This window comes from Nyctereutes procyonoides, unplaced genomic scaffold (genome assembly GCF_905146905.1).
Source record: "Nyctereutes procyonoides isolate TBG_1078 unplaced genomic scaffold, NYPRO_anot_genome, whole genome shotgun sequence".
Classification (NCBI taxonomy): Eukaryota; Metazoa; Chordata; class Mammalia; order Carnivora; family Canidae; genus Nyctereutes; species Nyctereutes procyonoides.
Genome location: NW_026575123.1, coordinates 3,179,589 through 3,206,648, shown reverse-complemented (window position 1 = coordinate 3,206,648; position 27,060 = coordinate 3,179,589). Strand labels below are relative to the sequence as shown.

General features: G+C 34.6%; 1 protein-coding gene across 1 annotated transcript in view; it reads left to right on the top strand.

Moving 5' to 3' along the window:
* Positions 1 to 27,060, top strand: part of LRP6 (LDL receptor related protein 6) — a 166,111-nt gene that overhangs the window by 81,275 nt on the left and 57,776 nt on the right. The window contains exons 4-7 of the mRNA XM_055336765.1: positions 9,331 to 9,527; positions 11,265 to 11,396; positions 14,241 to 14,637; positions 15,776 to 15,947. Of these exons, the coding sequence (XP_055192740.1) occupies positions 9,331 to 9,527; positions 11,265 to 11,396; positions 14,241 to 14,637; positions 15,776 to 15,947 (898 nt within the window). The remainder of the gene's footprint in view (positions 1 to 9,330; positions 9,528 to 11,264; positions 11,397 to 14,240; positions 14,638 to 15,775; positions 15,948 to 27,060) is intronic.

Below are 27,060 nucleotides of genomic sequence, written 5' to 3'. Positions count from 1 at the left end.
CTACCCCTAGGGAAAAGTCTGAGGGACTTATGGTTGAGCTGATTTATCATTTTTCTTGTCCCCGTGAGGAAATTTCTGCCTTTCTTCACTGCATGGCTTAGGGCTGTTTTTGCATTTGAATAGGATATTTGAGGTTCTGTCTATGGAGTCCCTGTCTGGGTGAATCCAAAGCAGAGATCCCTGAAGGGGGAGCACATGAGACATTGATCAAATATATAGGAAGCCCTACTAGATTCAGGCAGCTTTCTAGGCACTGACCACGACCATAATCAGTCACAGAGCAAATAACATCACTTGAGTTCTAGATGGGAGTCAGTCCTACGGTGCAGCCAATATGACATCATCCTGGCTTCTTCTAGGTGTGGATGAATCTTCTTTCCTGTTTTTTAAATTGAAGTATAGTTTATACTTGATAACTATAATGTTATGTCACTTGACAAGTTTATACCTTACGTTACACTTACCCCAAGTATAGCTAATATCTGTCACCATACAATTCTATTACAATACCATTGACTATATTCCCAATGTGTTCTCTCTTTTTGATGATAGCCATTCTAACAGGTTTGAAGTGATACCTCATTGTGGTTTTGGCTTCTGATTCTCTGAGGACTAGTGATATTGAGTATTTTTTCATATACCTGTTGACCATCTGAATATCTTCTTTGGAAAATGTCTTTTCAGGTCTTTTGCCTAGTTTTTAATTGGGTTATTTGTTATTGATTATATAAGCTCTTTGTGTATTTGGATTTTAACCCCTTATCAAATGCATGGTTTGCAAATACTTTCTCCCACCTTGCAGGGTACCTTTTCATTTTGTTTACCACTTCTTTTTTTTTTTTAAATTTTTTTTTTTTTTTAATTTATGATAGTCATACAGAGAGAGAGAGAGAGAGAGAGAGACAGAGAGACAGAGACACAGGCAGAGGGAGAAGCAGGCTCCATGCACCGGGAGCCCGACGTGGGACTCGATCCCGGGTCTCCAGGATCGCGCCCTGGGCCAAAGGCAGGCGCCAAACCGCTGCGCCACCCAGGGATCCCCTGTTTACCACTTCTTCTAGGGGTTTTATGTTTATCATATCTTAGATTTAAGGTTTTAATCCATTTTCAGTTAATTGGTGTAAGATAGGGATCTAGTTTCATTCTTTACATGTGAATATCTGATTTTCCGTGCACCATTTATTGAAGAGGCCATCTTTTCTCCACTGAATATTATTGACTTTTTTGTCAAATATTAATTGATCATATCAATTTCTGTATTATTTCATTGCTGGTGTGTAGAAATGCAATTTTTCCATATAATGTATATATGTATGTATTTTTTTAATTCTTTAGTATTTTCTATATTTTAGAATTATGGCACCTGTGAATATGACAGTTCTTCCTTTCCAGTCTGGAAGCCTTCTATTCCTGTTTGATCGTGCTGACTAGATCTCTCTTACAATGTTGAATAGAAGATATCCTTGCTTGTTCCTGATTTTGGGGGAAAATCATTAATAATAATTATAATTATAAATAATAATTATAATAATTATTATGCCATTGAGCATGATCTTAGCAGTATGGTTTTTTTTTTTTTTTTTTTGGTAGACACCTTAATCAGGTTTAAGAAGTTTTCTTCTGTTCCTAGTTTCTTCACAGTTTATACCATGACTGGATATATTATATTTTGTCCAGTGCTTTTTCTGCATCTATTGAGGTGATCATGTGATTTTCTTTTTTATTTTGTGAACATGATGAATCTCTTTAATGATTTTTAGTTGTTAAACTACTCTTGTATTCTTCAGGTAAATCCCATTTGGTCATAGTTTAGAATCCTCTTTAGATGTTACTAGTTTCAATTTGCTGATATTCTGTTGAGGATTTTTATATCTTTAGTCATAAGAGTTACTGGTCTGTAGTTTTATTTTTCTTATTCTTTGTCTGCCCTTGGTATCAGTATAGTACTAATCTTATGGAATGAGGTGGGAAGTTCCTCTTTCTCTATTTTCTGGAAGAGTGTGGGATAAATATTAATTCTTCTGTAACTATTTAGTAAAAATCATCAGTGAAGTTATCTGGACCTGGGGATTTCTTTATGGGAAGGTTTTTAATTATTAATTTCTTTAATTGTTCTAGGTCTTTAGGGTTTTTTTTTTTTAATTTCTTCTTGAATCACTTTTGTTAATTTTTTCTTCTAGGAATACTTCCATTTTGTCTAAGTTGTCATAAAGTTATTCACCAGATCTCCTTATAATCCTTTTAATTTCTGTAAGGTCAATAGTGATGGTCCCTCTTGTCATGATTTTATTAATTTTCCAATTTATGTCTTTTCTCTTTTTTGGGGGGCCAGCCAAGCTAAAGGATAGTCTGTTTTCTGGATCTTTTCATAGAATCCACATTCAGTTTTACTGAACTTTTTTCTCTACTGTTTTTGTGTTTTAATATTTCATTGATCATCATCATCATATTTTTTTCTTATGCTAGCTTTGCATTTAGTTTGCTTTTTATTTTTTTTTCTAGTTTATTAAGCTTGATACGTTTTGAGATTATCTTCTTTTCTAGTACAGGCACTTTAGGGATAAATTTATAAAATTTACCCTAAGCACTGCTTTGGTGGTATCCCATAAATTTTTTAAATAAATTTTTTATATGTTGTGTTTTCATTTCCTTTTAGCTGAATATATTTAAAATAATTTTTTTGTGATTTCTTCTTGGACTCATTGTTTATTGAGAAGACATTAAGGAAGAATTTAGAAAATTCTCATTTGTGGAATTCTCAAATTTTGTTACTGTTGATTTATTTTTTTTTATTTTATTTATTTATTTATTTATTTATTTATGACAGTCACAGAGAGAGAAGGAGAGAGAGGCAGAGACATAGGCAGATGGAGAAGCAGGCTCCATGCACCGGGAGCCCGATGTGGGATTCGATCCCGGGTCTCCAGGATCGCGCCCTGGGCCAAAGGCAGGCGCCAAACCGCTGCGCCACCCAGGGATCCCTGTTGATTTATTAATGAATTCTGTAGTTCTCAGAGAATATGCTTTATATGATTATTCAGTCTTCTAAAATGAATTGAGATTTGTTCTGTGACGTAGTATGCAGTCTATCCTGGAGTAAGTTCCATGTGTACTTTCAAAAATGTTATGTTCTCCTGTTATTGGATGGGAATTTTCTTTAGAGTTTAGTTTAAATTAGTGGATAATGCTCAGATTTCCGTATCCTTATTTTCTGTCTGGTGGGTCTTTTTTTTTTTTTTTTAAGATTTTATTTTTAAGTAATCTCTGTCTCCAACATGAGGCTCAAACTTAAAACCCCGGGATCAAGAATTGAATGCTGCATCAACTAAGCCAGCTAGGCAACCTCATTTTGTCTAATTGTTCTGTACTTCTGTGAGAGTAGAATGTTCAGATCTTGGACTGTTTGTGTTGAACTGTCTTTTGCTTTCTTATTTGTCAGGTTTTTCTTCACTTGTTTGAGGCTTTCTTTTTATGTGTGTGTATGTTTATAGTTTATCTTCCTCATGATTTGAATTTTTGTCGTTATAAAATGTACTTCTTTACTACTTGTATATCTTTGTCTTAAAGTATATGTTATCTGGTTGAGTCACTCCATCTCTCTTAATGGTTAGTGTTTGCTATAACCTTTTACTTTCAGCCAGCTATCTGTGAATATAAAATGTGTCTCTTGTAGACAGCATATAGTTGAATCTTGTTTTGTTTTACCCAGTCTAACGATCTTTCTCTATACATAGAGGTATTTTTTTGAAGAGGAAAAACTGTATATTTAAGGTGTTCAACCTTTTGCTTTGATTGAAGTGTTTCTTCACCTTTAATGTTACTAATGATATGGTTGGGTTTACATCCGACATCTTGATGGGTTTTTTAAAAGATGTTTCTTTTTGGATCTTTTTTTTGGTTCTTTTCTGCCTTTTGTATTTAGATATTTTCTAGTATGTCATTTTAATTTCTTTTTTGATTGATATATATATACACATGTACATCTATACATATATTAGATATTAAATATATGTATATATTTTAGAGAGGGAGAGAGGGTAAGGAGGGGCAGAGGGAGAGGAAGAGAGAATCTTCAGTAGGCCCTACACCCAGCACAGAGCCTGTCGCAGGGCTCTGTATCACAACCCTGAGATCATGACCTGAGCCAAAATCAAGAGTCTGAAGTTTAACTGATTGAAACATCCAGGCCCTCCAATTTTTTAACTATATTTTTGGGAATAAAACAATTTTAGTGATTATTCTAGGGTTGTAATATGCATTTTGTCAAAATCTACTTTATGAGAGTACTGAGGTAATTCCTTTTGTAAAGTATAAAATTTTACTTTAGTGTATCTCCATTCCCTCTCCCTTTTTGCTATTATTGTCGTTTATATTTGTTATAACCAATATCATGTTATAATCATTGCTTAATATGATCTTACGTGTTTTAAAAGGGTTAAAGAGAAAAAAGAAGAAAGCATTGTATATGGAGTCTTTTTTTTATTTATTTAAGATTTTATTTATTCATGAGAGACACAGAGAGGGAGAGAGGCAGAGACACAGGCAGAGGGAGAAGCAGGCTCCATACAGGGAGCCCGACGTGGGACTCGATCCTGGGACTCCAGGATCAGGCCCTGGGCCAAAGGCGGCACTAAACCGCTGAGCCACCCGGGCTGCCCTGGAGTCTTTTATATTAACCTACATAATTCACTGTTTCTGGTACTTCTTAATTCTTCTTGAGGATTTAAGTTAACATTTCGTCATTTCCTTACTCCAATATAATTCTGTTTTCTCCCCTGTCCTGTCCTTAGTCTTTCATACCTTTTATTTTTAAAAAATTTTGTGTTCTATTTCTTTTTGATTTTTAAAAATTCCTCCTTAGGGATGCAATGTACAGCATAATGACTATAGTTAACACTGCTGTATGATATACAGGGAAATTCTTGAGAATAAGTCCCATGAATTCTCATCCCAAAGAAAAAAAAAGTTTTTTTTTAAGTTTCTACATGAGATGATATTGAATAGTAGCTGAACCTATTGTGGTAATCATTTTAAAATATATGCAAATCACACCATCATGCTGTATGCCTTCAACTTAATACAGTGATGTAGGTCAGTCGTTTCTCAATAAAGCTGAAAAAAATCACAAAAAAAGAAAAAAATTCCTCCTTTTCAGTTTGTGTCCTTATTTGTTGTGTTTATTGATTCTTATGTTATTTCTACTTAAAACTTCATTTCTGAAGTGATTTATTCTTCTAATTCTTCAGCTCTGTCACCTCAGTTTTGAGGTCTTTAATGTTAATTTGTGTTATTCTTTGATGGCTAGTATTATGTTAAAGTATTATTTTGCAATAGGTTATAAATTTTATTTATTCCAGAGCCATACATTTCTGGCATATTTTAATTGTCAGGATGTTGTTATTCTCTTTATTTTTGGTTTTGTTTTGAATACCAGGTTTTTAAATGAGATTTGCCCTTAATACTTTTACTGTCTTATTTTCATGTATAATTGTTTTTCTTGAGCTTGTGGAAAAAGGCAGTCAGTGTTCTCATAACTTTTGTAACTTGATAGAACTCTCATGGTGTGTGTGTTCTAAAAAATGGCACCTTGCTTTCTGACATTTCCTGACTGTTTCCTTCTCCCATTTTTTTTCTGTACCTTATCTCTCTTACACCTATCATTCTCATTTTTCCTTCTACTCTCAGTAATTTATCCTCAGTATGGCAGCTTTGTCTGGAAGAGAACCCTGGAATGTCAGCTTTGAGAGTTCACAGTGGTTCAAAGTGCACTAGTCCCTTCAGTGCCAACCATGAATTCATTGTGTTCACTCATTTCTAGAGTGGCCCAAACCCCTCCTAGTCAGCTGATGTTCTTGATGTTTGCCCTGCTTTCCATTGTAATCTTATCTTGTGTGTTCTCCTGTTCTAGTTCTTCTCATTGCCCTGTTTTTTTCTTTCTGATTCCTCCTGCAGAAGTGCTGATGCCAGTCAGGTCTTCATGCATAGCTCTTGGTAGTTTTTCATGCCTTTTTGGATTTTGTGATAATATTTTTTTCCTTAGCTCTGTTGTGAATGTTGTCCGTGGGTTTTTGGTTTTGCTACCTAGTTGTTCTCTCTCTTTTCATGTGGAGGAATTGTGGAGATTTTTCATACTTGTGCTGCTACTACTGCTGTCATCTCAGGTATTATAACAACTTCACTTATGATGAGGGAGTCTCCCTCCCAAGGTTAGGTGCACATGTGAAAACTCATAACAGTAGTACTTTCGTAGGACCAAACAAAGATTTATTACCCACATAGGTGGGGAATTCTGAAACAGGGGCAGAGGACAGCTTTCTGGGAAGAAGTCCAGAAACAGAGAAAGTGAATGCAAATGCACAGGTGTTCTACAAAGGTAAGTCCAGTTGGTGCAGATTTTGAAAGAAGCACACTCCCCAAGCATGGAATATGAAAAGAGGTAGCAAGTGGCTCTTGTATTTGTATTTGGGAGTATTGATGAGGTTGAGACCTATCAGTACACTGCTGAAAATGACAGACACAGGGAAGGGATGATATTCAGAGGTTGTCAGCACTAAATCAAAACATCAACAGCGATCTCAGTTTCTTTTTTTTGGTCTTCATAGTAGAGACCCATTTTTTAACTCCTGTTGTTGTGGCATTACTACTGAAGAACTGGGCTTCGATTTTGTCTGCCATATTTATTTTTGGTACCCATGATCAGCTCCTTGAAGAAACTCTCCTCCTTGAGAAACCAAGAGATAGGCCTTCTTAGTAATCCCAGAGAGATGAAAGGTGAAGACTATATACAGTTATCTTTACTTTCAGAAACAAGTCACCATCGGTTGGACGAACCAGTAAATAACCAAAGAATATGTTAAGAATGAGTGATAGCCTTTTTAATTCTGTTTTTTGTTCAGCTCTGTTAATTATATGTATCATTTAAGATACTTAATTTTATCAAGCATTTACTGAATGTCTCATCATTCCAGTTAATTTGTGCACACAGTGTTGTGTGAGATCCTGGGAATATAAATAAGCCAGGGTCTAGTATTTACTTGATTCTAATATCATATTGATTCTTAAGAACTTTTATTGATTTACAAACTACTACATGAAATGTGCATTTCAGTAGTAAAATGTTACCCCATCTCAGAAATGTTAAAATATGGAAAAATACATCCTAAAATTGAGGAATTATTTATGAAATTTCTATTAGTACCAAGCATAATGCCAAATGCTTTTTTTTTAAGATTTTATTTTATTATTTTTTTATTTTTTTAAGATTTTATTTATTTGCTTGACAGAGCACAAGCAGGTGGAGCAGCAGGCAAAGGGAGAGAGAGAGGGAGAAGCAAAAGCAGTCTTCCCACTCAGCAGATGGTAGGGCTTGATCCCAGGACCCTGGGATTATGACCTGAGCCAACAGCAGATGCTTAACCAACTGAGCCACCCAGGTGTCCCCATGCTAAATGCTTTTGTGTATATTATCTTTTAATCTTTAAGCAACTCAGTGAGGATCGATTATTATCTTTCATTTATAGATAAAGAAAATAAAACTGGCAGAAATTATTTAAGTATTGTCAGAAGGACATTGAACTCTGGTCTGATTTTTTACCAATTTATAAGTTTTCAGTCAGTATATAAAGTGAGTGTATCTTTTAGGGAGGGATTTTTTTTTTCCTATTTGTTTTCCTGTTTTTACTTCAGAGAGTGAATTTTAACTTTTTATTTAATAATATACAAAGGACTTACTTAGAAGGCTTTTTTTCTTCCCAAAGTTTTTCAAAGATCTGATTATGGAATTTGCACTTGAGGGTAGTTAATGAACTGCTAAGTCACTTAATACTATTCTTCAGTTTTCAGTTGTGTTGCTTGTCTTTCTTGGCAGCTTCTCAGAACTCTCTTACTATACCGAGTTTTGGTAGGCTTTAGTTTGAAATATGTAGACCTATTTAAATTTGGACTTGAACTATGATATCGTTCCTATAAATAACATAATCATTTCAGTAAACATAATAAAGCAGTTCATTTAAAACGTGGAAGACATTGACATTCTGACAGTTTTTTGGGGGAAATCAGAAGGAAAAGTAGTCTGCTAGGGAAAAAAGAAAAATAAAAATGGGAGGAGAAATTGTGGTGATCTGGGCTGGCAGGGTAGGGATGAGTTTCTGAAATAGAAAATTGCTAATCTTGTAATCAGTTTTTTAAAAAATCTGGCCTGAATTTAAAACACCTTAGGCTAGGGCCATTCCATGTACAATAACAGGTGTTAATTCTGCTTAGATTAAAATTATCTTACTGCTCTTGATTTTAATTTAGTATGCTGGTGGTCTCTTCAGTATTTGAAATCATCAGATAGTGTCCAGGACCTAAAAACTGTTTCTCTTCCCTAAAATATGTAATGTTCTTTATTTCAGTTGGTTACATTTTCCATTTATCTCTCCTAGTCTATTTATAAAAATATTGTATTCGGGTTTTTTTTTTGTTGTTGAAAATATTGTATTTGATATTAGGTAAATATCAAAGAATTTTTTTCTTGAATATTATTTTGTCACAGAAAATGATTTGTTCATTATTTAGGAATATTTACTAATAACTCCATGACACTGCAGAGTTCTGTGGTTGAGTACTAATCAGGCTATCTTTCCCTTCATATGGTATGGATTGCTTGTGAAATTTTTGGGTCTGTCTGGTTTCATGAACACATGATGCCTGTGACAGCACTTGGTTTTTTTTTTTTTTTTTTTGGCTACCTGACTTGTAGAGGTTAAGTAACCATATAGCAGAAAACAAGCAGAAATGATCATTTACTAGACTAGACTGGAGTTTACAGAAGGAACTCCACCAGAACACCTTTTTTAGCCTCAGGTATATGTTTTTACTTTCAGTTACCAAAACCATAGGAAATGATGGAAGAAACAGGCTTGGATTCTTTGTTTTTAACACATCAAGAAGGGGTAGACCTATTGCAGATTTAGAACTACTTTACAGTGTCTGGGATTTTTCTTTTTGCCTATCTGTCTTCTAATAAAATAAATTTTGTGGAAGGATGAAGATGTGAGTCTAGAGATGGGAATTGACAGCAGTGCTAATACTTGAGCCTTCTCTCTGCTAGTTTGTAATGAACCTGAGGCCTATTGCCAAGTACTTGGTGGGGAGTTTTGGACACCATGAAAATATATTTGAATTTATTATGTGACTTATTTTTCATAGGTACATTTGGCCTTAAGATATGTGTTACTTGGGATTTGTGTGTGTTATTGTGGAAAACAAGAGTGTTTTAATGGGCAAAGTCAAGTTTTGATAAAAGAAAATTTATAAATGTTTGAGTTTTTCTGTTTTTGTTCATAGGCAGGCAGTGGTTAAAGGTTCTCTTCCACATCCTTTTGCCTTGACATTATTTGAGGACACATTGTACTGGACTGACTGGAACACACACTCCATTTTGGCTTGCAACAAGTACACTGGCGAGGGTCTGCGTGAAATCCATTCTAACATCTTCTCTCCCATGGATATACATGCCTTCAGCCAACAGAGACAGCCAAATGGTAAGTGATCTTGATTTTTAAATTGCAAGTTGGAATAGCTTTAGCACTCAGATGTCTGGCTTTAGTCAGGGCAGGAGGAGAGAAGATACATCCAAAGGTAGTGGGAAGGAGTAAAACATAAAGAAAACATCAAAATACAATTCAGGTTAAAGGCAGCCTAAACTGTAACTTGTTAATCTATCACTGTCAGCCACCTCAGCCCTTTGTTTGGGTTATGGTGGTTGAGAAGAGAGAAATAAAATAAGAAATCAAGATAGCTAAGTTTATACATGAATGCATTTCTTATTTATGTTACTTCTCAGTGTGTTTTTAAAAAGAAGTACTTTTCTTAAATAGAAATTTCTGTGAATCTAACTGGTGAATTGAATTATCTTAGGTTGCCTAATACCTGCATAAATCTACATAACCTCCTCCCCACTCCGTTTTCTTAGTTTTGCTTCTATTTTTGTTCAACCTTTGTAGTGACTTGGGCTTTGGCTGCTGGGAACAATTTCTTCTAAGAGAGAAGTAGAATTAGGTTTAAAAGGAATATGAGAATGTTAAATGTTTGGCACTTGTATATAAATAAATGTCTGGCATGTGTCTGAGTATATTTCAGTTTGTATTCCATAGCCAAAAATAAAGGGTGTTTGGATTGTGCATTGCTTTGTATTAGCTCTATTCATTTGGGGGGGGGGGATAGTCAAATAATGTATTATATTGGAATCTGATGATCATGAGTCCATAAAAGTGTTTTTAAATGTATGTGTGGCCCCTTCATAAAAATGTTATATGAATTTTTTATTTTCGTGGTAAGCCCTTAGGAGAGAATTTCCCTGGGTTTTTTTTTTTTTTTGTTGTTGTTGTTTTGTTTTGTTTTTTTTTAATGGCACTGTTGATCCTTTGTGTTTTACTAGTTTCAGAATTTGCAGTTGTCATTGCTGTATCTTTTATATTTTGTTGGTCTCCATCTTAGGTTGATTTTTAAATGAATATTATTTAAATCGATCCCTTTCCATAGTTTCAACAAATGTGCTAATGAATCTCCACTTCTGTTTTTCCTCTTTTGGTCTATTATGCCTATCCATGTTAATCTTTCCAAAGTGGATTTTTCAACATCCTAATTACTTTTTTGGCTTTCAGTGCCATCCACCACAATTTGTCCCTATTCTTTGTGTTCACTCGGCTTTAGCTCTTATTAGTCAACAGAAACCTCAATATCCAGTTGGAATATTTGCCTTATTATCTCACCCAGTGTACAGCCTCCAGGCTTTTTATTCATATAATTTTACCACATTTGAAATGTCCGTCTCTCCTTCCTGTCCTTCAAGGGTCCTGTCATGTCCTATGTCCTTCATGAAAGTTTTCGTTAACCCTTAGTGATTTATTTTCCATTTGACTCTCTACTTATTTATGTCTATCATGTGCAAGATAGCACTTAGTTTCATTGTTTTGTATTGTTTTCTAGTTTGTTAATTTGGGCATACTGACTAAATTGTAAGCTCTTTTAGGGTAGTGGGTAGTGGCATCCTGCTTTATTTCTTGTGTATTCCTCTTTGGGTACAAAATACTAAGTCACTTCTCGCTGATTAATTCCTTTCCTTGCAGATGGTTTGGTAGTCAAGGACCTGGATGACATTTGGTAATAATTTAGTTTATCACAGTTGCTCATGTTATGGTTGTTAACCTTTGTGTACCTAGAGTGAGGGAGGGCATCTATAATCATTGGTATTAATCAGTGTGATTTATATTTGACAGCTACAAATCCATGTGGAATTGATAATGGTGGTTGTTCCCACTTGTGTTTGATGTCTCCAGTCAAGCCTTTTTATCAGTGTGCTTGCCCAACTGGGGTCAAACTCCTGGAGAATGGAAAAACCTGCAAAGATGGTAAGAAGTTGGTCTCCAAGAAGGAAAAATTTCCCATCACAACTGGAATTCTTTATGATTTGTTTTATTTCTCTAAAGTAAGCTCTGTATATTACAGTGTTTGGGAGACAAGGGTGTTTTGTGTTTTAGGGCATATCTTTAATACTGCTTATTAAGTCATTTTAGCATTTTGACTAAATTTTTAACATGGTATTTTTTTAGATGCTATTTCTTTTTTGATGAAATGTCAGTTATAGGTATCACAGTTGATTCTTGTGAAAAAAATCAATCTTTTAACAATGGATAGCATTTCCTCTGTGCAAGGAAGCAGTGTTTATTAAACTTTAAACTACAGCGACTTATCATGGGGTAGGTATATTTCTAAACAATTATTGATGATATTTTAAATCACCTTTTAACAACAGAGAAGTGCTTTCAGAAGAAGAAAAAAAAATCCATATTCTGCTGTTTTAAAGCAACTTTTTTCTATATTTAACCACTGCCTCTTCTCCTTATTCTCTTAATTCCCGATAGAAAGAGGGCATATTGAAGAAATATGTTGATTTAGGACATTTCAGGGGACTTCTGGTTTGGGAAACCATCAATTCTTCTTTTTCTTCTTAATGAGAATGTTATTCTTCATTCTTACTTCTATGGATTACTATTTGATTTTCTAGCCACCAGCAAGACCTGGTAAGAAAATTGTTATATTTAGCAACGGCTTCTTTATCTAACTCTGAGAAGCAGAAGCCTTTATTTCAGAGTGTGTGTTAGGGAGTTCCTGGCAAGGGGGTCAGGGAGTCAGAGAGATGGAATTGAGTTGGTGTACAGGATATTTGTCATGACTTGGCATTGATAAATTATCCTCATAGTCAAAGGTGAAGCTGGCTGACTCTTGTCAGATGGTTTCCATGGCAAACAATAATTTGGTTTCAATTTAAAACAAAAGGTTTTTGTAATGTTTCTTTTTTGTTTAAAAATGTAGCCTGACTTTAAAATAGAGGATTTATTTTAGCAATAGTGGTCTGTCTACACCCTCACAGCAGTGCAAATGTACATGTCTAGTATTTTGAATTTTAGATGTACATTTGGCATGTAGTAGCTTCAAGTTAACTATTCTGTTTTGATCACCTTGCTCAAATTAACAGCTTCACTTTCTATGATTTCTTTGCAGAGTTTGGGGCTGGCTCTTTTTGGTAGTTAGTAGAGGCAGTGAAAGTACAAAGTTATTCCTACTTGATACCTGCTATGGCATTTAGGGCTGTATTTTCTCTAAGATCAAGTCATTTATAATTAGTCCTTGAATCAAAAAACTGTAAAGAAGGGCTTTACTCCTCTTCTCAGTTTTATTCAGCTATAATTCCAGATTGATAAGAAGCTTATTTTCTTTTAGATTCATTTCTTTGGGAATCCTTTTTCACTCTTTGAGTTGTCAGCTTGCTTATTATCTTTTATAGTTAGATGCTTTTATCAGTGCTTTACTTGAACATTAAAAAAATCAAAACAAGGGATCCTTGGGTGGCGCAGCGGTTTAGCGCCTACCTTTGGCCCAGGGCGCGATCCTGGAGACCCGGGATCGAATCCCACGTCAGGCTCCCGGTGCATGGAGCCTGCTTCTCCCTCTGCCTATGTCTCTGCCTCTCTCTCTCTCTCTCTATCATAAATAAATAAAAATTAAAAAAAAATCAAAACAAAAAAAAGGTTGAAATTAATATTCTCATTCTCAGCTGTGTTTTATGTAATACTAATTTGGGTTAAAAACATTTCATAAATAAGTGATTTAAAACTCAGTGAAACAAAAAATTGAAAGTGTTTCTTTAAAAAAAAAAGATTTATTTATTAATGAAAGACACAGAAAGAGAGAGAGAGAGAGGGAGAGACACAGGCAGAGGGAGAAGCAGGTCCCATGCAAGGAGCCTGACGCGGGACTCGATCCCAGGTCTCCAGGATCAGGCCCTGGGACAAAGGTGGCGCTAGGCGCTAAACTGCAGAGTCACCGGGGCTGCCCAAGTGTTTCTTTTCTAATGATAATAACACATTAGTTAATATTTATCAAATATTTGTGTTCAGTACTTTCCTGATTTTTACATGGATCTTATTTAACCCTCAGAGCAACCTATGAGATATAGATGAAGAAACTAGTTTTATCAAGATGAAGTTTTGGCTAAGTTTGTATAGGAACTTGAATCCAGCTGTGTCAGATCCACAGCTCTTCATCTTAACTAGTATGTTAACATTTATCTGATGCCCTCTCTTTGCTGCTGCTTTTTCCTTCACCATACCCCCCTCTGTACTTTATTATGTCAGGTATTACCTTATTCTCTTTGTTAAGACAGCTTAACTGAAATATAACTTACATGCTATAAATTTCAGTTATTTCAAATACACAGTTCGGTGGTTTTTAACTAATTTACAACTGTGAAACCATCACAATCCAGTTTTAGAACATTCTCAACAAACACAAAAGATCTTTGTCTTTTACCTTTGTAAACCTCCTTCTCAAAGGATCTATACTATGTCTCCTTCCTCCTTTAATATTCAGCTACTTAACTTCTTAGTCATTACATAGTCACTCTTCATTATATCTTTAAGTAGCTGTAACTAATTCCAGGGGATATAAGCAAGTGAACCAGAGGAGGAATCAAAACTTGATTTGGAGAGCTGAGCCAGTATAGAGCTTGACCTCATAGTCACGCTATTACTAGTTAACTGTTACTTTCCATTTCCACCCTAAATAGACCCTGAATGTCCTTTTATACTACTTCATTTTTCAATTCCTGAAGTTCTTTACTCTTGATTTAGAGTGACTAAATTTTGCCTATGGGTTTCAATTTTTTCTTCATTTATCTCACTTCACTGTTCTAGGTGCCACTGAATTACTGCTTTTAGCACGAAGGACAGACTTGAGACGTATTTCTTTGGATACGCCAGATTTTACGGACATTGTTTTACAGTTAGAAGACATCCGTCATGCCATTGCCATAGATTATGATCCTGTGGAAGGCTATATCTACTGGACTGATGACGAAGTGAGGGCCATACGCCGCTCATTCATAGATGGATCTGGCAGTCAGTTTGTGGTCACCGCTCAAATTGCACATCCTGATGGCATTGCTGTTGACTGGGTTGCCCGAAATCTTTATTGGACAGATACTGGCACTGATCGGATAGAAGTGACAAGGCTCAATGGTACCATGAGGAAGATCTTGATTTCAGAGGACTTAGAGGAACCCCGGGCTATTGTGTTAGATCCCATGGTTGGGTAAGAAGCTCTGCTGATAGAAAAATTTTGCCTGGTGTTTCTATTTTCTCCAGATTCCTAAAAACATTGACAAAAACAATATGGAGTATGTGTTGGTTTTCAGTAAACAGCTCTTCAGTGGCTGTTCATTTTTAGAAAATAGTGATTGGAATAAAATCTCAAGTTAAAGAATTGTTAGTTTTTTTCCTTGAATATTTTGAATACTTTTTCTTTCTAAATTAAGTCAGTGCTTGCTGACTTTGGGTGTTGGCTACAGATTTTGCTGAGGTTGCATCATGACCGTGAAAAATGTGGAAAGAAATTGTTTTCAGAACTCTTTTTCTTCCCCTAGGAGATTTAATTTCATCCCATTTTCAGTACTTCTAGAATGGTATGCTAAAGGATATATCTTACTTTGTATATCCCAAAATACATGACTAACACAGTTTGACCACAGTCCAGGGAAATACAGCTTTCTATATACTCATCAATGTTATTTGTTACTATGAGATTCATTCTTAGAGTGAACAAAGTGACAAATTATTTCACTTCAGTGTAAAACAGTGTCTTGGAGCCACTTAAACTCCTAGGAGCCACAACAATTACTTAGCACTACAGAAAGAGTAAGTTTTTTTGGAAATTCAGTTTGTCATCTGAAAATTACTATTAGGATAGCCTTTTTGTGTCAGAGATGACAAGCCAACAAGAAAAAAAAGATGACTGGAGTGTCTGGCTGCCTGAGAAGAGCATGCGACTTTTGATCTTGGAGTCATGAGTTCAAGCCCCATGTTTGGTGTAGAGATTACTTAAATTAAAAGTTTAGAAAAAAAGAAAAAGAGATGACTCTTAATGGGAAGGAGCACAAAGTATTTTGGAAAAAAAAAAAAGATCTCATTGGAAGAGATTTTTTATTATCAGCTCTAGAAAACACTGATCTGAAAATATCAAACAGTGTACAAACTGCTATTATGTACAGCATGTACAGCATGTACAAACTGCTATTATGTCTTAAACATAAATTTTGAGTATATTTCTTATTTTTTTCTTTCTATGGTGTTAACTGAGACCAGTGTGATATGAGGGTGGACCTCACCTTTAGGATATCTGAAAGTTACAGTTTATTATCTGTTTTTAGCTCATTTTCTGTATACCTCTGTAGGTACATGTATTGGACTGACTGGGGAGAAATCCCGAAAATTGAGCGAGCAGCTCTGGATGGTTCTGACCGAGTAGTGTTGGTTAATACTTCTCTTGGTTGGCCAAATGGTTTAGCCTTGGATTATGATGAAGGCAAAATATACTGGGGAGATGCCAAAACAGACAAAATTGAGGTTGGTTTCTTGCTTTTTCATTTTTAAATCAGTGTCATAATGGTTTTTGAGTTGATAATAATTTGATGCAGATATTCTAACCTCTTGTCTGGGGTGCCAGAGGTATCTTTTACAGAAATTTTACTCAACTTTCAGGATTCTAGGGATTATATATTTTCTTCCATTGAACCTTAAGATTTTTGAGCTGTACTGGCATGAGAAATGGATATTCCTTTATTTCTAGTCCTAAAAGCTTATCTGAGTGATTTTCCTCATTATAGATAAAGCTACTGTCTGAATTTTCTAGGGACAGTGTCTGCACAAATCAAGTATTATTTAAGACCTATACTGGAAGAGCTGGTAGTTCTGTCAGGAGAACAAAGCTCATATGTGTATATATAACTTTTTTTGTTACTAGTGTTGGGGACAGGTGGTAGCATATATTAAGTTGTAAGGTGGTTGCATGCAAACAATTTTTAAATTGATTTATGAGCTGTGTAGGAGAATGATTAATTAATCAAAGCTTGAGGGAAAATATTTACCGTATGGTAGAATTAAGTTGTAGCAATCAGGATAGAATTATGGTGGAAATAACCAGTGGTGAATCACAATAAACTAGTGGTTTATGACAATGTTTTGTAGATGGCATATACTTTGATGTTGAATGTGAACTCTAAATTTCACAGCTTTGAATTAGGCTGTGCTATAGGTCTTAGGATCACATTCTTAAAACAGTTTCTTTCACAGTATTTCTTGGGAGAGTGCATGACTTTTTTTTTTAAGTGCATGACTTCTTATATAAGGAATAGGCTTGGAATGGCCCTTTGGAGCCACAACATATATCTTCTAACAGATAGATAATTTGAGCCCAGAGCCATTATTTTAGAAAGGTAGTTCTTAAGAGTGCCAGGGACTCAGGGAATAATGAATTAAAGGGCCTTCTTTTCAGAATGGAAACTTGGAATAGAAAAACGTATTAGTATTCCACAGGCTCAAATACTGAAGACTGCATCTCTTATTCTTCCAGCTGGTTTGCATTAATAGAAAATTTTGCATAGACTTAACTATATAAATTTTCTCCCTGTTAGGGTTTCACTGTTGTTCTCCTCTCCCCACCCCACCCCCGCCGGTTAAATCCAAGTTAGTGTTTGAATCTTTAACAGTTTAGAGTACAGTGCTAATGAGACCAAAGTTATGGGTTCATTTTTTTTTTTTTAAGACAGGCTATTAGCGTCCTAGTTGGATCAGCCTAAGTACAGATTGCACATCCATTTCCAAGCAGTTCACAAATGTGTATTGTTGACCAGTTATGGACCCTACATGAGGTATAGGTATTACTACTCTTAGAAAAACAATTTAAAGGTCATATGTCGTACAAGAATTTTTGTACATAAGGGAAGAACACTTGATTTATTATTTCATAGGGATTTTTAAAATTCTATATTTGGTAACCTTTTAAGCTTGCGCTATGATTGATTAGATTGTAAATAAAACATTTGTTTCTTACTGGGAATTTTTCATGTCTTATTTCCCACACTTCAGGTCACTTTCATTACTTTAGATATAGAAATTTTATTCAAAAATCACAACTAGTCTGGAGGGATATAGGTAGAGGAGTGAGAATTTTTGGAGGTTCTGTGTTGACCATGTTTGAGAATAAGAATGAACCACATATAACAACATATAATATTGATTAGACAGGATTTATTTTCTTGGTTTGCAATAAGTGCAGTAGATCTTAAAATTGGTGTTCATTCTGGCCTGTTCTGTCTTACTGAGCTGTATACATGTATGCAGTGGTGTAATTTCCTCCCTCACTTCTCTCCTTTCTTCTTCCTTGAGTGGTACCAGCATCCTTAAAAATCTGCCTTCACACCTATCACCTGTTTCTCCTCTTCCAGGTTTGCTCTCTGTCCTCTTTTTGATAGATTATTTGAGATTAGTGGTACATCTACCTCCACCAGATTTTACATACAAAGACCTCCCTTTGTTTTTTCCCCTGGAGGTTCTGATGAAGTTTCTCTAATTGAGTATCAATACTTTTGTAATTTTCTTTTCTTAGACACATCTGGGAAATAGAGCAGGTATTGTTATTTATTCTCTTCCTAATTTATGTTTCTAGAATACAGAATATTAAGGAAAGAGCACAGCTATTCATCTAAATTAATCCTGCATAACTGGGGGAGGAAAACTGTTAGTTTCTCTTTCTGAGACTAGTGGTGATTATAGGAGCAACTACCACAACAAGTTTATGTCTCACTTTACTTGATAGTAAGTTGAATATAGTGAACTTGAAAACTTTTGGAAAAATAAATAGTTTTTTAAATGCTTCTTTTTCTAAAGAGATTATTGGCTAGCCTTTTGTTATGTAGCCTGTGATCCTAACTACTGATCTTTACTGGTCTCTTTTTTTCCCCCAAAGATTTTATTTATTTATTTGAGAGGGAGAGAGAGCACAAGTGGGGAAAGGGGCAGGCAGAGGGAGAAGCTGACTCCCCACTTAGCAGGGAGCCTGATGTGGGACTCCATCTGTGGAGACTCCTGGATCACGACCTGAGCCAAAGGCAGACACTTAACTGAGTCACCCAGGCGCCCCATGATGATTTTTCTTAATTGTTTTTTTCTAAGATTAATTCTTCCTTAAGAAATTATAATCATCTGCTGTTGAAATAAAGCTCTTTTGATTATATGACGGGTACCAACAAGTACTTCCTTTTGAATCTTTGCCAGTTTTTAACATTCTGTGCTCCTTAAATTTGATTTTACTTTCAGTTTTAAAGAAATATTCAAGATAATGAGCTTAGATACCTGAATCTTCGCTCATTTCTACTTTACAACACTATATGTATGTATGTGAATGTGTATTTTCCCCCACTTGTTCCAAACATATTAGGACTGAAGAATGATATTAATAAACACTCAATAGATTTCTCAGCTCAACAGAATACCTGGATTAGGGGCTTATATTCATTGAGTTTTAAACATCGTGCTGTCCTTTTATATTATCTTGCATCTGTTTGGGGTATATTTTACAATAACATATTTTTGAATTCCTATTTGAAAGTTACCTTTTGATGTACAATTCAAGCAACATTATTTAACTTGTTATAATCTACAGCAGCCAAAGTAGTACATCATCTAATTATATACCCTGTTGTCTCATTATCCACTCTACTTTGTCTGGCTCTAAAAAAATTATTGCACATACATAATGAGAGAAACTTGCTTGATGATGAGTGTAATCATGCTTTCCTAAAATGCCACAACAAACCCTAGAGCCTCACCAAACAGGATGCTTTGCCTTGCTTAGGAGTTAGTATAGTTTTATCTATGTAAATTAGAATAATCTGATGCATGTTATTTTAGTGACCACGTTTGAACTTGCTCTTGATCTTTTTAAAAATGTTCTGTTGTTACCCTTCTTCTCATGTTTTAGTATAAAACCATGTAATATGTGTGGAGATATTTTTAGTTTCAGTCTACCTTTTTTTTCCTTTGGTTTTTGTATACCTGAAGTAAAAGAGTGCAGATTTTAATGTCCTACTTTCTTAAGAGGAGAAGTTAGCTTCTTTATAGTTGGTAACGGTGTTTAGTTGTTATAAGTGGTAATCTGTGGATCTTTATTGAAATGTTTTGTAATAGCAGACTCTGACCTTAATTCTTATTTGATTTTCCATTTAACTGAGAGACCTTAGATAATTCATATAATAATCTGTTCTTTGTATTTTGACAGGTAAGATCATTTAAGCCAGATGATGTTTAGGTTTCTTCCCATTATAACATCTTCTGGTGTTTTTTAATACTAACTGTATTATTTTTGATTAAGAACAGATAATATATTTGCTTTGGGAGAGTTGCTTAAAGGAAATTTATATTCAGGTGACACGAATATTTTCTTTTTTATTTAAATTTTTCCTTATTTACTGTGCATTGAATCCCTATTAACTAAAGAAAGGGTTCAATATATTTAGTAATTCAGTTTTACTGAAAGTATTTTCTCCGTGTAATATTCATTTATATTTTGTATTGACCTTTATACAAGCTATTCCATTATTAACATGCCTAGTAGGTTTAAATAAATGTTTAAAGCTGTTGTTTGAAATTAGCCAAACATGTAAATGCTTTTTACTAATGGAGTCCCTATAAAACATTATTTTTCAGGAGGTTATTTCTCTGTAGATGGGAAACTATTATACTTTTATGCGTTTCATATAAATTTTATTTTTACTGCTTTTAGAAGGTTTGGAAAGGGTAGGTAGCTAAATAATGGCAAAGACCACAATTTTGAGACTTATTCGGAGGGAATTTGTAAAACATTGAGCAGTTAAAAGTGACAAGTATTTTAACTTCTTATTTAAGTTTAAAATGATCACCAGCTATTTAAAGATTATATATAATAGTTTTTCTTAAAGTTATCCATATGAACAAAGGCTTCTCCTTCAGTTTTTTTTCCACTTTAAGTGTAGTTTACAATTAAAAATTTAGACCTTCTAAGAATATTACAGTGTAGGCCCTATAATTTTTTGTTGAACTCATAGATTTCCCAAACCATTCATTCATTGTACTATCATTTTTTTGTTGTTGTTGTTAGATTGGATCTGAAATAAGTCTCAGAGAAGAATTAGAATTCTGTTGGTTGTAGTGAGATTTTTCAGTAGACTGGTATTTGTTTAGTATTTCATTTATAATTATGAGCTTCTGAAATCTTCTAGGCTTCTAGAGTTTGTGTGAGTGAAATTAGAGGCTTTATGTGATTTTTAAAAACCCTGTTCAGGATTTTTTGTTCTTACTGTTCATTTAATTTTGGTTTTTGATTGACTAATGACTTGGCTTTTATATTTGGTTGAGATTTATAATATTGCTTTTATGTTTTAGCTACAGTGTTATTCTTAAAATATGGAAAAAAACCTCTTTTATGCCATAATAAATTTCATTAGTCTAAAGATAGTAAGTAAACAATGTTTCATGGGTTTCAAAATTGTTTTTGCATAGTTCTCATAAAATTAGCTATGGTTTCTAGATATAATGCTCACACAAACATTATTCTTTTTGTCCCAGGTTTCTCTTCCTAAAATTAAGCATTCTTCAGTGCTTTGCTTAGTTTGCTTCTTTTATTTGCCTAAGGTCATATAATTTTCTATTTAGAAAAAAATGGAATTCCAGTTTTCTGATTCCTAATACAGTATTTTTTGTGTTGTGTGCTATTTTGCCTCTTTTTTTAGAAAGAAATTTTGAAATAATTTCAGACTTGCAAAAATAGATCTTTCACCAAGTTTCATTTTACCTGCTCCTAGAACAATTATCAACTCCAGGAAATTAACATTTGATACAATTTCCATTATTCCTATTATATTTATTAATTGGAATTCTCTGGTAAGGAAGAGCTGTTCCCTCTCCTCTTTTCAGTTTTTTATATGTATATTAATATGGAACCATGGATATTTCTTTTATAAAATTATAGAATATTACAAGGTTATATTCCATTATTATCATTGTATTGTTGCAAAAATTGTTCCAGAGTTGGCATTAGGAGCCCTTCAACTTGATTCCTGTGACCTTTTCACTAATCTCCATCTCTTTTTTTTAATTGTGGTAAAGAAAAAAACCCCACATAACATAAAATCTACCATCTTAACCATTTTTAAGCAGAGAGTAGTGTTAACTATGCATGTTGTGCAAGAAAATCTCTAGAACTTTTTCATTTTGCAAAATTGAAATTCTATCAAACCAACTTCCTTTTCTCCCCACCCCAGCAACAACCAGTTTACTTTCTAAGTTTGACTTCTTTAGATACCTAAAGGGAAATCATGCAGTGGAATAAGAATCATAGAGTATTGTCTTTTTGTTGCTGGCTTATTTCACTTAGCATAAGTCCTCATAGTTCCTCCACTTTGTAGCATATAACAAGATTCTCTTCTTAAAGGCTGAGTAATATTTTATGTATGCACCACATTTTCTCTATCTTTCCATTTATTGGTGGATATTGAGGTTGGTTCCACCTTTTGGCTATTATGAATAATGCTTCAATGAACATGGATGTGCAAATATCTCTTTGAGATCTTGTTTTCAGTTCTTTTAGATATATACCCAGAAGTGGGATTGTTGGATTATGTGATTCTATTTTTAAGTTTTCAAGGAACTTCCACTGTTTTAAAGCACTTTCTGGAACAATATATTCAGCTTTATCTCGCATTTTCTTGCCTCAGCCGTGGAATCAACTATTGCTCTAAGGAGCCATGGTTCTGTTTAATGAAGAATAATATTTAAAAACCAATATATGGGGGTGGGGTGGGTGGGCACCTGGCTGGCTCAGGCAAAAGAGCATGTTACTCTTGATCTCAGGGTTGTGAGTTCGAGCCCTACATAGGGTGTAGAGATTACTTTTAAAAAAACTTAAAAATAAATAAATGGCAATATCTGAATATAAGGCATACTCTCTGGTCCTAGAGTATTTTGCCTTTCACTAATAAGGTGTTGATTATTATTTCTATTCAGACTCCAAATAGAATTTATTCTAGGGATGCCTGGGTGACTTAGCAGTTGAGCATCTGCCTTTTGGCTCAGGCCATGATCTTGGAGTCCCCAGATCCAGTCCCACATTGGGCTCCCTACAGGGAGCCTGCTTCTCCTTCTGCCTATGTCTTTGCCTCTCTCTGTGTGTCTCTCATGAATAAATAAAATCGTTTTTAAAAAAAGAATTTATTTTAGTTGTGCTTGAAGAGAATGAAAGGAAAGAGAGCAGTTTTCTCTTGTTAATATGTTTATGTTTTCTGCATTAGGGTTTTTTTGAAGACCTTAGGACAGTGGGACTCTTAGAAGTGTCTTGAGGAAGCAGTTGAGTATAATTGACCAAGGTGGTGTTGTATTCATAGTAATGGTGCCTTGAACTGAAAATCTGTTCTTAATTTTCTAGTTCTCCTGAGTAACTTTGGTTTTAGAAAGCTTTGGTCACAGTAGCAATTCCTAGCTCTATCTGTAAAAGAGCATAGGAGCTATAATTGTTTAATATTCTAATCATGACTCCTTGAAAAAATAAAACTACTCTAGTGAAGCTATGATATTTTCTCTTTTAACATTAAAAATCACTTGTATTTACTGAAATAAGTCAAACAGTCTAAAAGACTTTTTTTAAAAATAAAGATTTTATGTATTCATGAGAGAGACAGAGAGAGAGAGAGAGGCAGAGACATATGCAGAGGGAGAAGCAGGCCCCCTCCAAGGAGCCTGATGTGGGACTCAATCCCAGGACCCCTGGGATCATGACCTGAGCTAAAGGCAGCCACTCAACCACTGAGCCACCAAGGTGCTCCGCAAAGACTGTAATCCTAGTACTATAATTGCCCTTAATGCTTTTATCACAGGTACGTTGCATCTCTTTACTTCCCGTATTGGTCTCAAAGCATTTCTCTTTACTTTTCACCCCACTGAGATTCTGCATGATTGACTGTTACTTCCATGGATATTTATTCCATTTTTTAAAATGACATTTCTGTGAAATTTTATTTTATACCCTATTATCAGTCAGCCTCCAATGAGATCTATTTTCTCTTTATATGTGAAGATTAATTCCCTACCTGTTTTGGATATTGGCTGGGACATTGGAAGATGAATGGTTCATTATAAGCACAGTGTTTAAGTTTTTCTTTTAGGATGTCATAGTATTCCCACTCTAGTTCCTTTTATGATAGGTGCCTGGTTGTCCTATTGTCATCTATTTCTTGAACATGTCTAGTCAAGTGAAGTTGCATAGCAACAACTTTGGTAGTAGACTGGCTGCATTCCAAAATTTCATGGGTAATCCTGTCTTGACATTTAATAAGCTGATGAAACTACTCAAAAAACCAGATGTGATATCTATAGAAGGTTTGCTATAACCTCCTTTCTTTGGAGATATTCTGGTTAACCCACATCTGTTTCCTGTTGTAGCCCATATTCTCAGTGTGGTTTGTAATATTTGGGAATGCCTCAGAATAGTTAAATCCGTACCACAATGTGGTTGAAACAGTTGAAACCACTGGAGACTCTGGTTCAGATTTGGAGGTAGATTTTAGAAGTGACAGAAGCCCAATTTCAGTTTAACTAATTAAACCACTCTGAGGTAATACAGCAAAGCACACCCTCAAAAGCTGCCAAAAGATTTAATTAGTGTTGGCTCAACTTTTAAAGCATAAGGGTAATCTTTTGGAATCGCTTAAAATGGTTCATTTGTTCTGAGTTCAGAATGTACAAGCAAGCTTTAACCAGGATTTGTGTTGTTATTTTAAACATAAGGGGCTTAAAACCATATTTACAAACCCAGTAACCTGTCCAAAACTGTTACTTGTTGGTTAAGAGAAATGTGATAGTGCTTTTCTTTGAGACAAAGCAGCATGTTCTTTTTTCACTATGTTGCTTCTGCCTAGTAGAGATTGTGTGGCTGGTAAAAGAGAAATATTTAGGGAGGAAGCCATTTTCTAATAGAAGTGTCACCTTTGCAAAAGTAATGGAAGGAAACAGATTTCAGAAAGTAATCATTGGACTCTGTGCTTAAAGGGAAATGTATGGTTCTTTAGATGTAAAGTCTCACAATCAGATTTTTTTTTAAGCTGTTGATCCCTTAATATCTTCAGAGGATTCTTATAATTGCTTTCCACATCATAACAAAAATGATAACAGCATTTGGTAATGACAGCTATTATTACTATTATTATTCAAGTGCCCTTGGATTTGCACCTTATCTTTCCTTCCTTTTTTCATTTAATTATGAAAAATTTAAGACATGCAGTAAAGCAGAGTAAAGATTCTCAGGAACCATCAGCTTTAATCATTATTATTAGTATATGGTCAATCTAGAATTCTCTTAATGGGAAAGCCAAGGAGATGGCAGATATGGATTATCTTATTAATATAACTGTGGTTTTAATACTTACATGTTGGGATAACCTAAAAGAAATGAAAGAATCAAGCCTTTGTTCTTGTTCTTACACGTCTCAGCTAGTACTTTGAAATGTAAACTTGTAAATGTGATAAAAGATGGAAAACATAATTTTATTAATTTTTTCCCATCAGAAATCATTTTTTTGAAGTAATTTTAGCCCATATTAGAATTAAATGTAGGATAGCTAAAGAGGGAGGAAAGACCGAATGGAAGACACTTAATCATTTGTGGCTTCACTGAGCCAGAAGGGTATAGGGCAGCCTTGTCAGAGGCAGATGTTGAAAGGACAGAGATGTAATCTAAAAAAGAAGTAAATTAATTTTGTTGTAGGCTGTATAGTCACCACCATGAAATTCTAATCCTGCATAGTCCATTATGGTAGCCAGTGGCCACATACAGTCATGGAGCACTGAGAAAGTGGCTACTCTAACTAGCCATGCTTGAAGTGTAAAATACATACTAAGAAGACCTAGTATGAAAAAAAACATCAAAGTCTCACTAATAAATTTTTAAGTATTGATTACATGTTGAAATAAAAATATTTGGGTATGTTGGATTAGATAAAATACAGAATTAAAATTAATTTTACCTGTTTCTTTTTATTTTTTAAAATTTGGCTACTAGAAAATTTAAAATTACACACATGACTCCCATTTGGGGCTTAAATATTTCTCTTGGGCTGCCCTGTTCTAGACTCAGTCTTGTCTTAAAAACTGCAACAGACAAAACAGGAAGATAGGGAATTAAGGGAACAATGTGCTTATAAAATTACATTAAAAGATCTTTAGCACATTTTAATTACATTGTTTATTTGGAAATAGATGTGATACATCTAGCTTTAATGTGTACTTTATTTACTCCCTCCCACCATACCCTTCCCCTGCCCCAAAGGAAAATGACTCCTGGTTTTTCTTTTAAAGTGAAAGAAGGATTAGCTAAAAAGGACTAATGTTCTAATGGGTAAACCTACAAAATCCTTAGTAGTGGCTTTTAAGGAACTGTATTTGAATTCTTGGCCCCACTGTGCTAATCTAAAGATCTTTGTAAGACCTTTATTACCATTTGTTGTTGTTCGACAGATGTTGCTAAAAAACCTTTTATTTTTAATATGTCCTTTGCTCTTTTCTCTTCTTCCTGAGACCCCGGCTTGCACTTAAAGCAGCATTAACACTGATCCAAACACCAGTTTTGACAAGGGCCTAGACCAAAGCATTTTTAATCTATAATCATTTATGTGTAATTCTGAAATGAAAAAGCTCTCAAAACCAAGTTATTTCTGCTAATTCATTTGGTGGCAAACCTGACTTGAAGCAATGGAAGACTATCTGGAGTCTTTATCCGCCTTTGTGGGAATATGTATATGTTTTGCTGCAAAAAATATTAACCTGTTTGGCAGCAAGTGCTGCCCTGGACCTAGGCAGGGGTGATATGCTATGTTCATTGTGTTTACCTTTTTAAATACCACAAAAAAATCTGAATTCTGAAATATGGCTGGCCTTAAGACTTTCAGATTTTGGACCTCTGTTGCATCCCACAGTAACTGGAAATATTTTATTAACCATACTTATGTATTGAAGATGTTTGTTTTAGTACAGTCTGAACACAGTGACAGAGGTAAATGAGGTCTTCCAGAAATAGAATTTTGTCATGTCACTCTCCTTTAAGTCCTCTCAGAAGCATCTTGTTTTCTGTAGTTCTCATCTTGGAATTTCATACCTGCTATGGGATGGTATCTGCCTGAGGTTGTCTCCTTTGAGTCCCTTTTGTGTTCTTTCTGCCTGGACATATTTCTTTCAAAGTCAGTCACACAAGGCATCTTTGACTATATCTTAACATGTGTTTTTTTTTTTTTTTCATATTCTGGAAAATCCTTTTCTCTTTCTCTTTGTCAAAATTCTTCCAATTCTTCAAGATGTACATGAGTTCCTACTATTTACTATACTTTTTCCTGATAAGCTGCAGGCCAGAGAGGTGTCACCTTTGCAAAAGTAATGGAACCATATGTGTATGGTTTTAATGTAAATATAGTTTACCTCCTCAACTAAATTGTAATCGGCTCTGTTATAAACTTCTTAGCATTCATTACGATGTCTTTCATAGTGAATGTTCATTAGATATGTTTATCACTGATTTTTGGGCTAGGGGATTAGAATTAGGATCTGGTACAGCAGCAAAAGTATATGTGATCTAATTGCCAAATTGTTTGCTCCGTTTTGT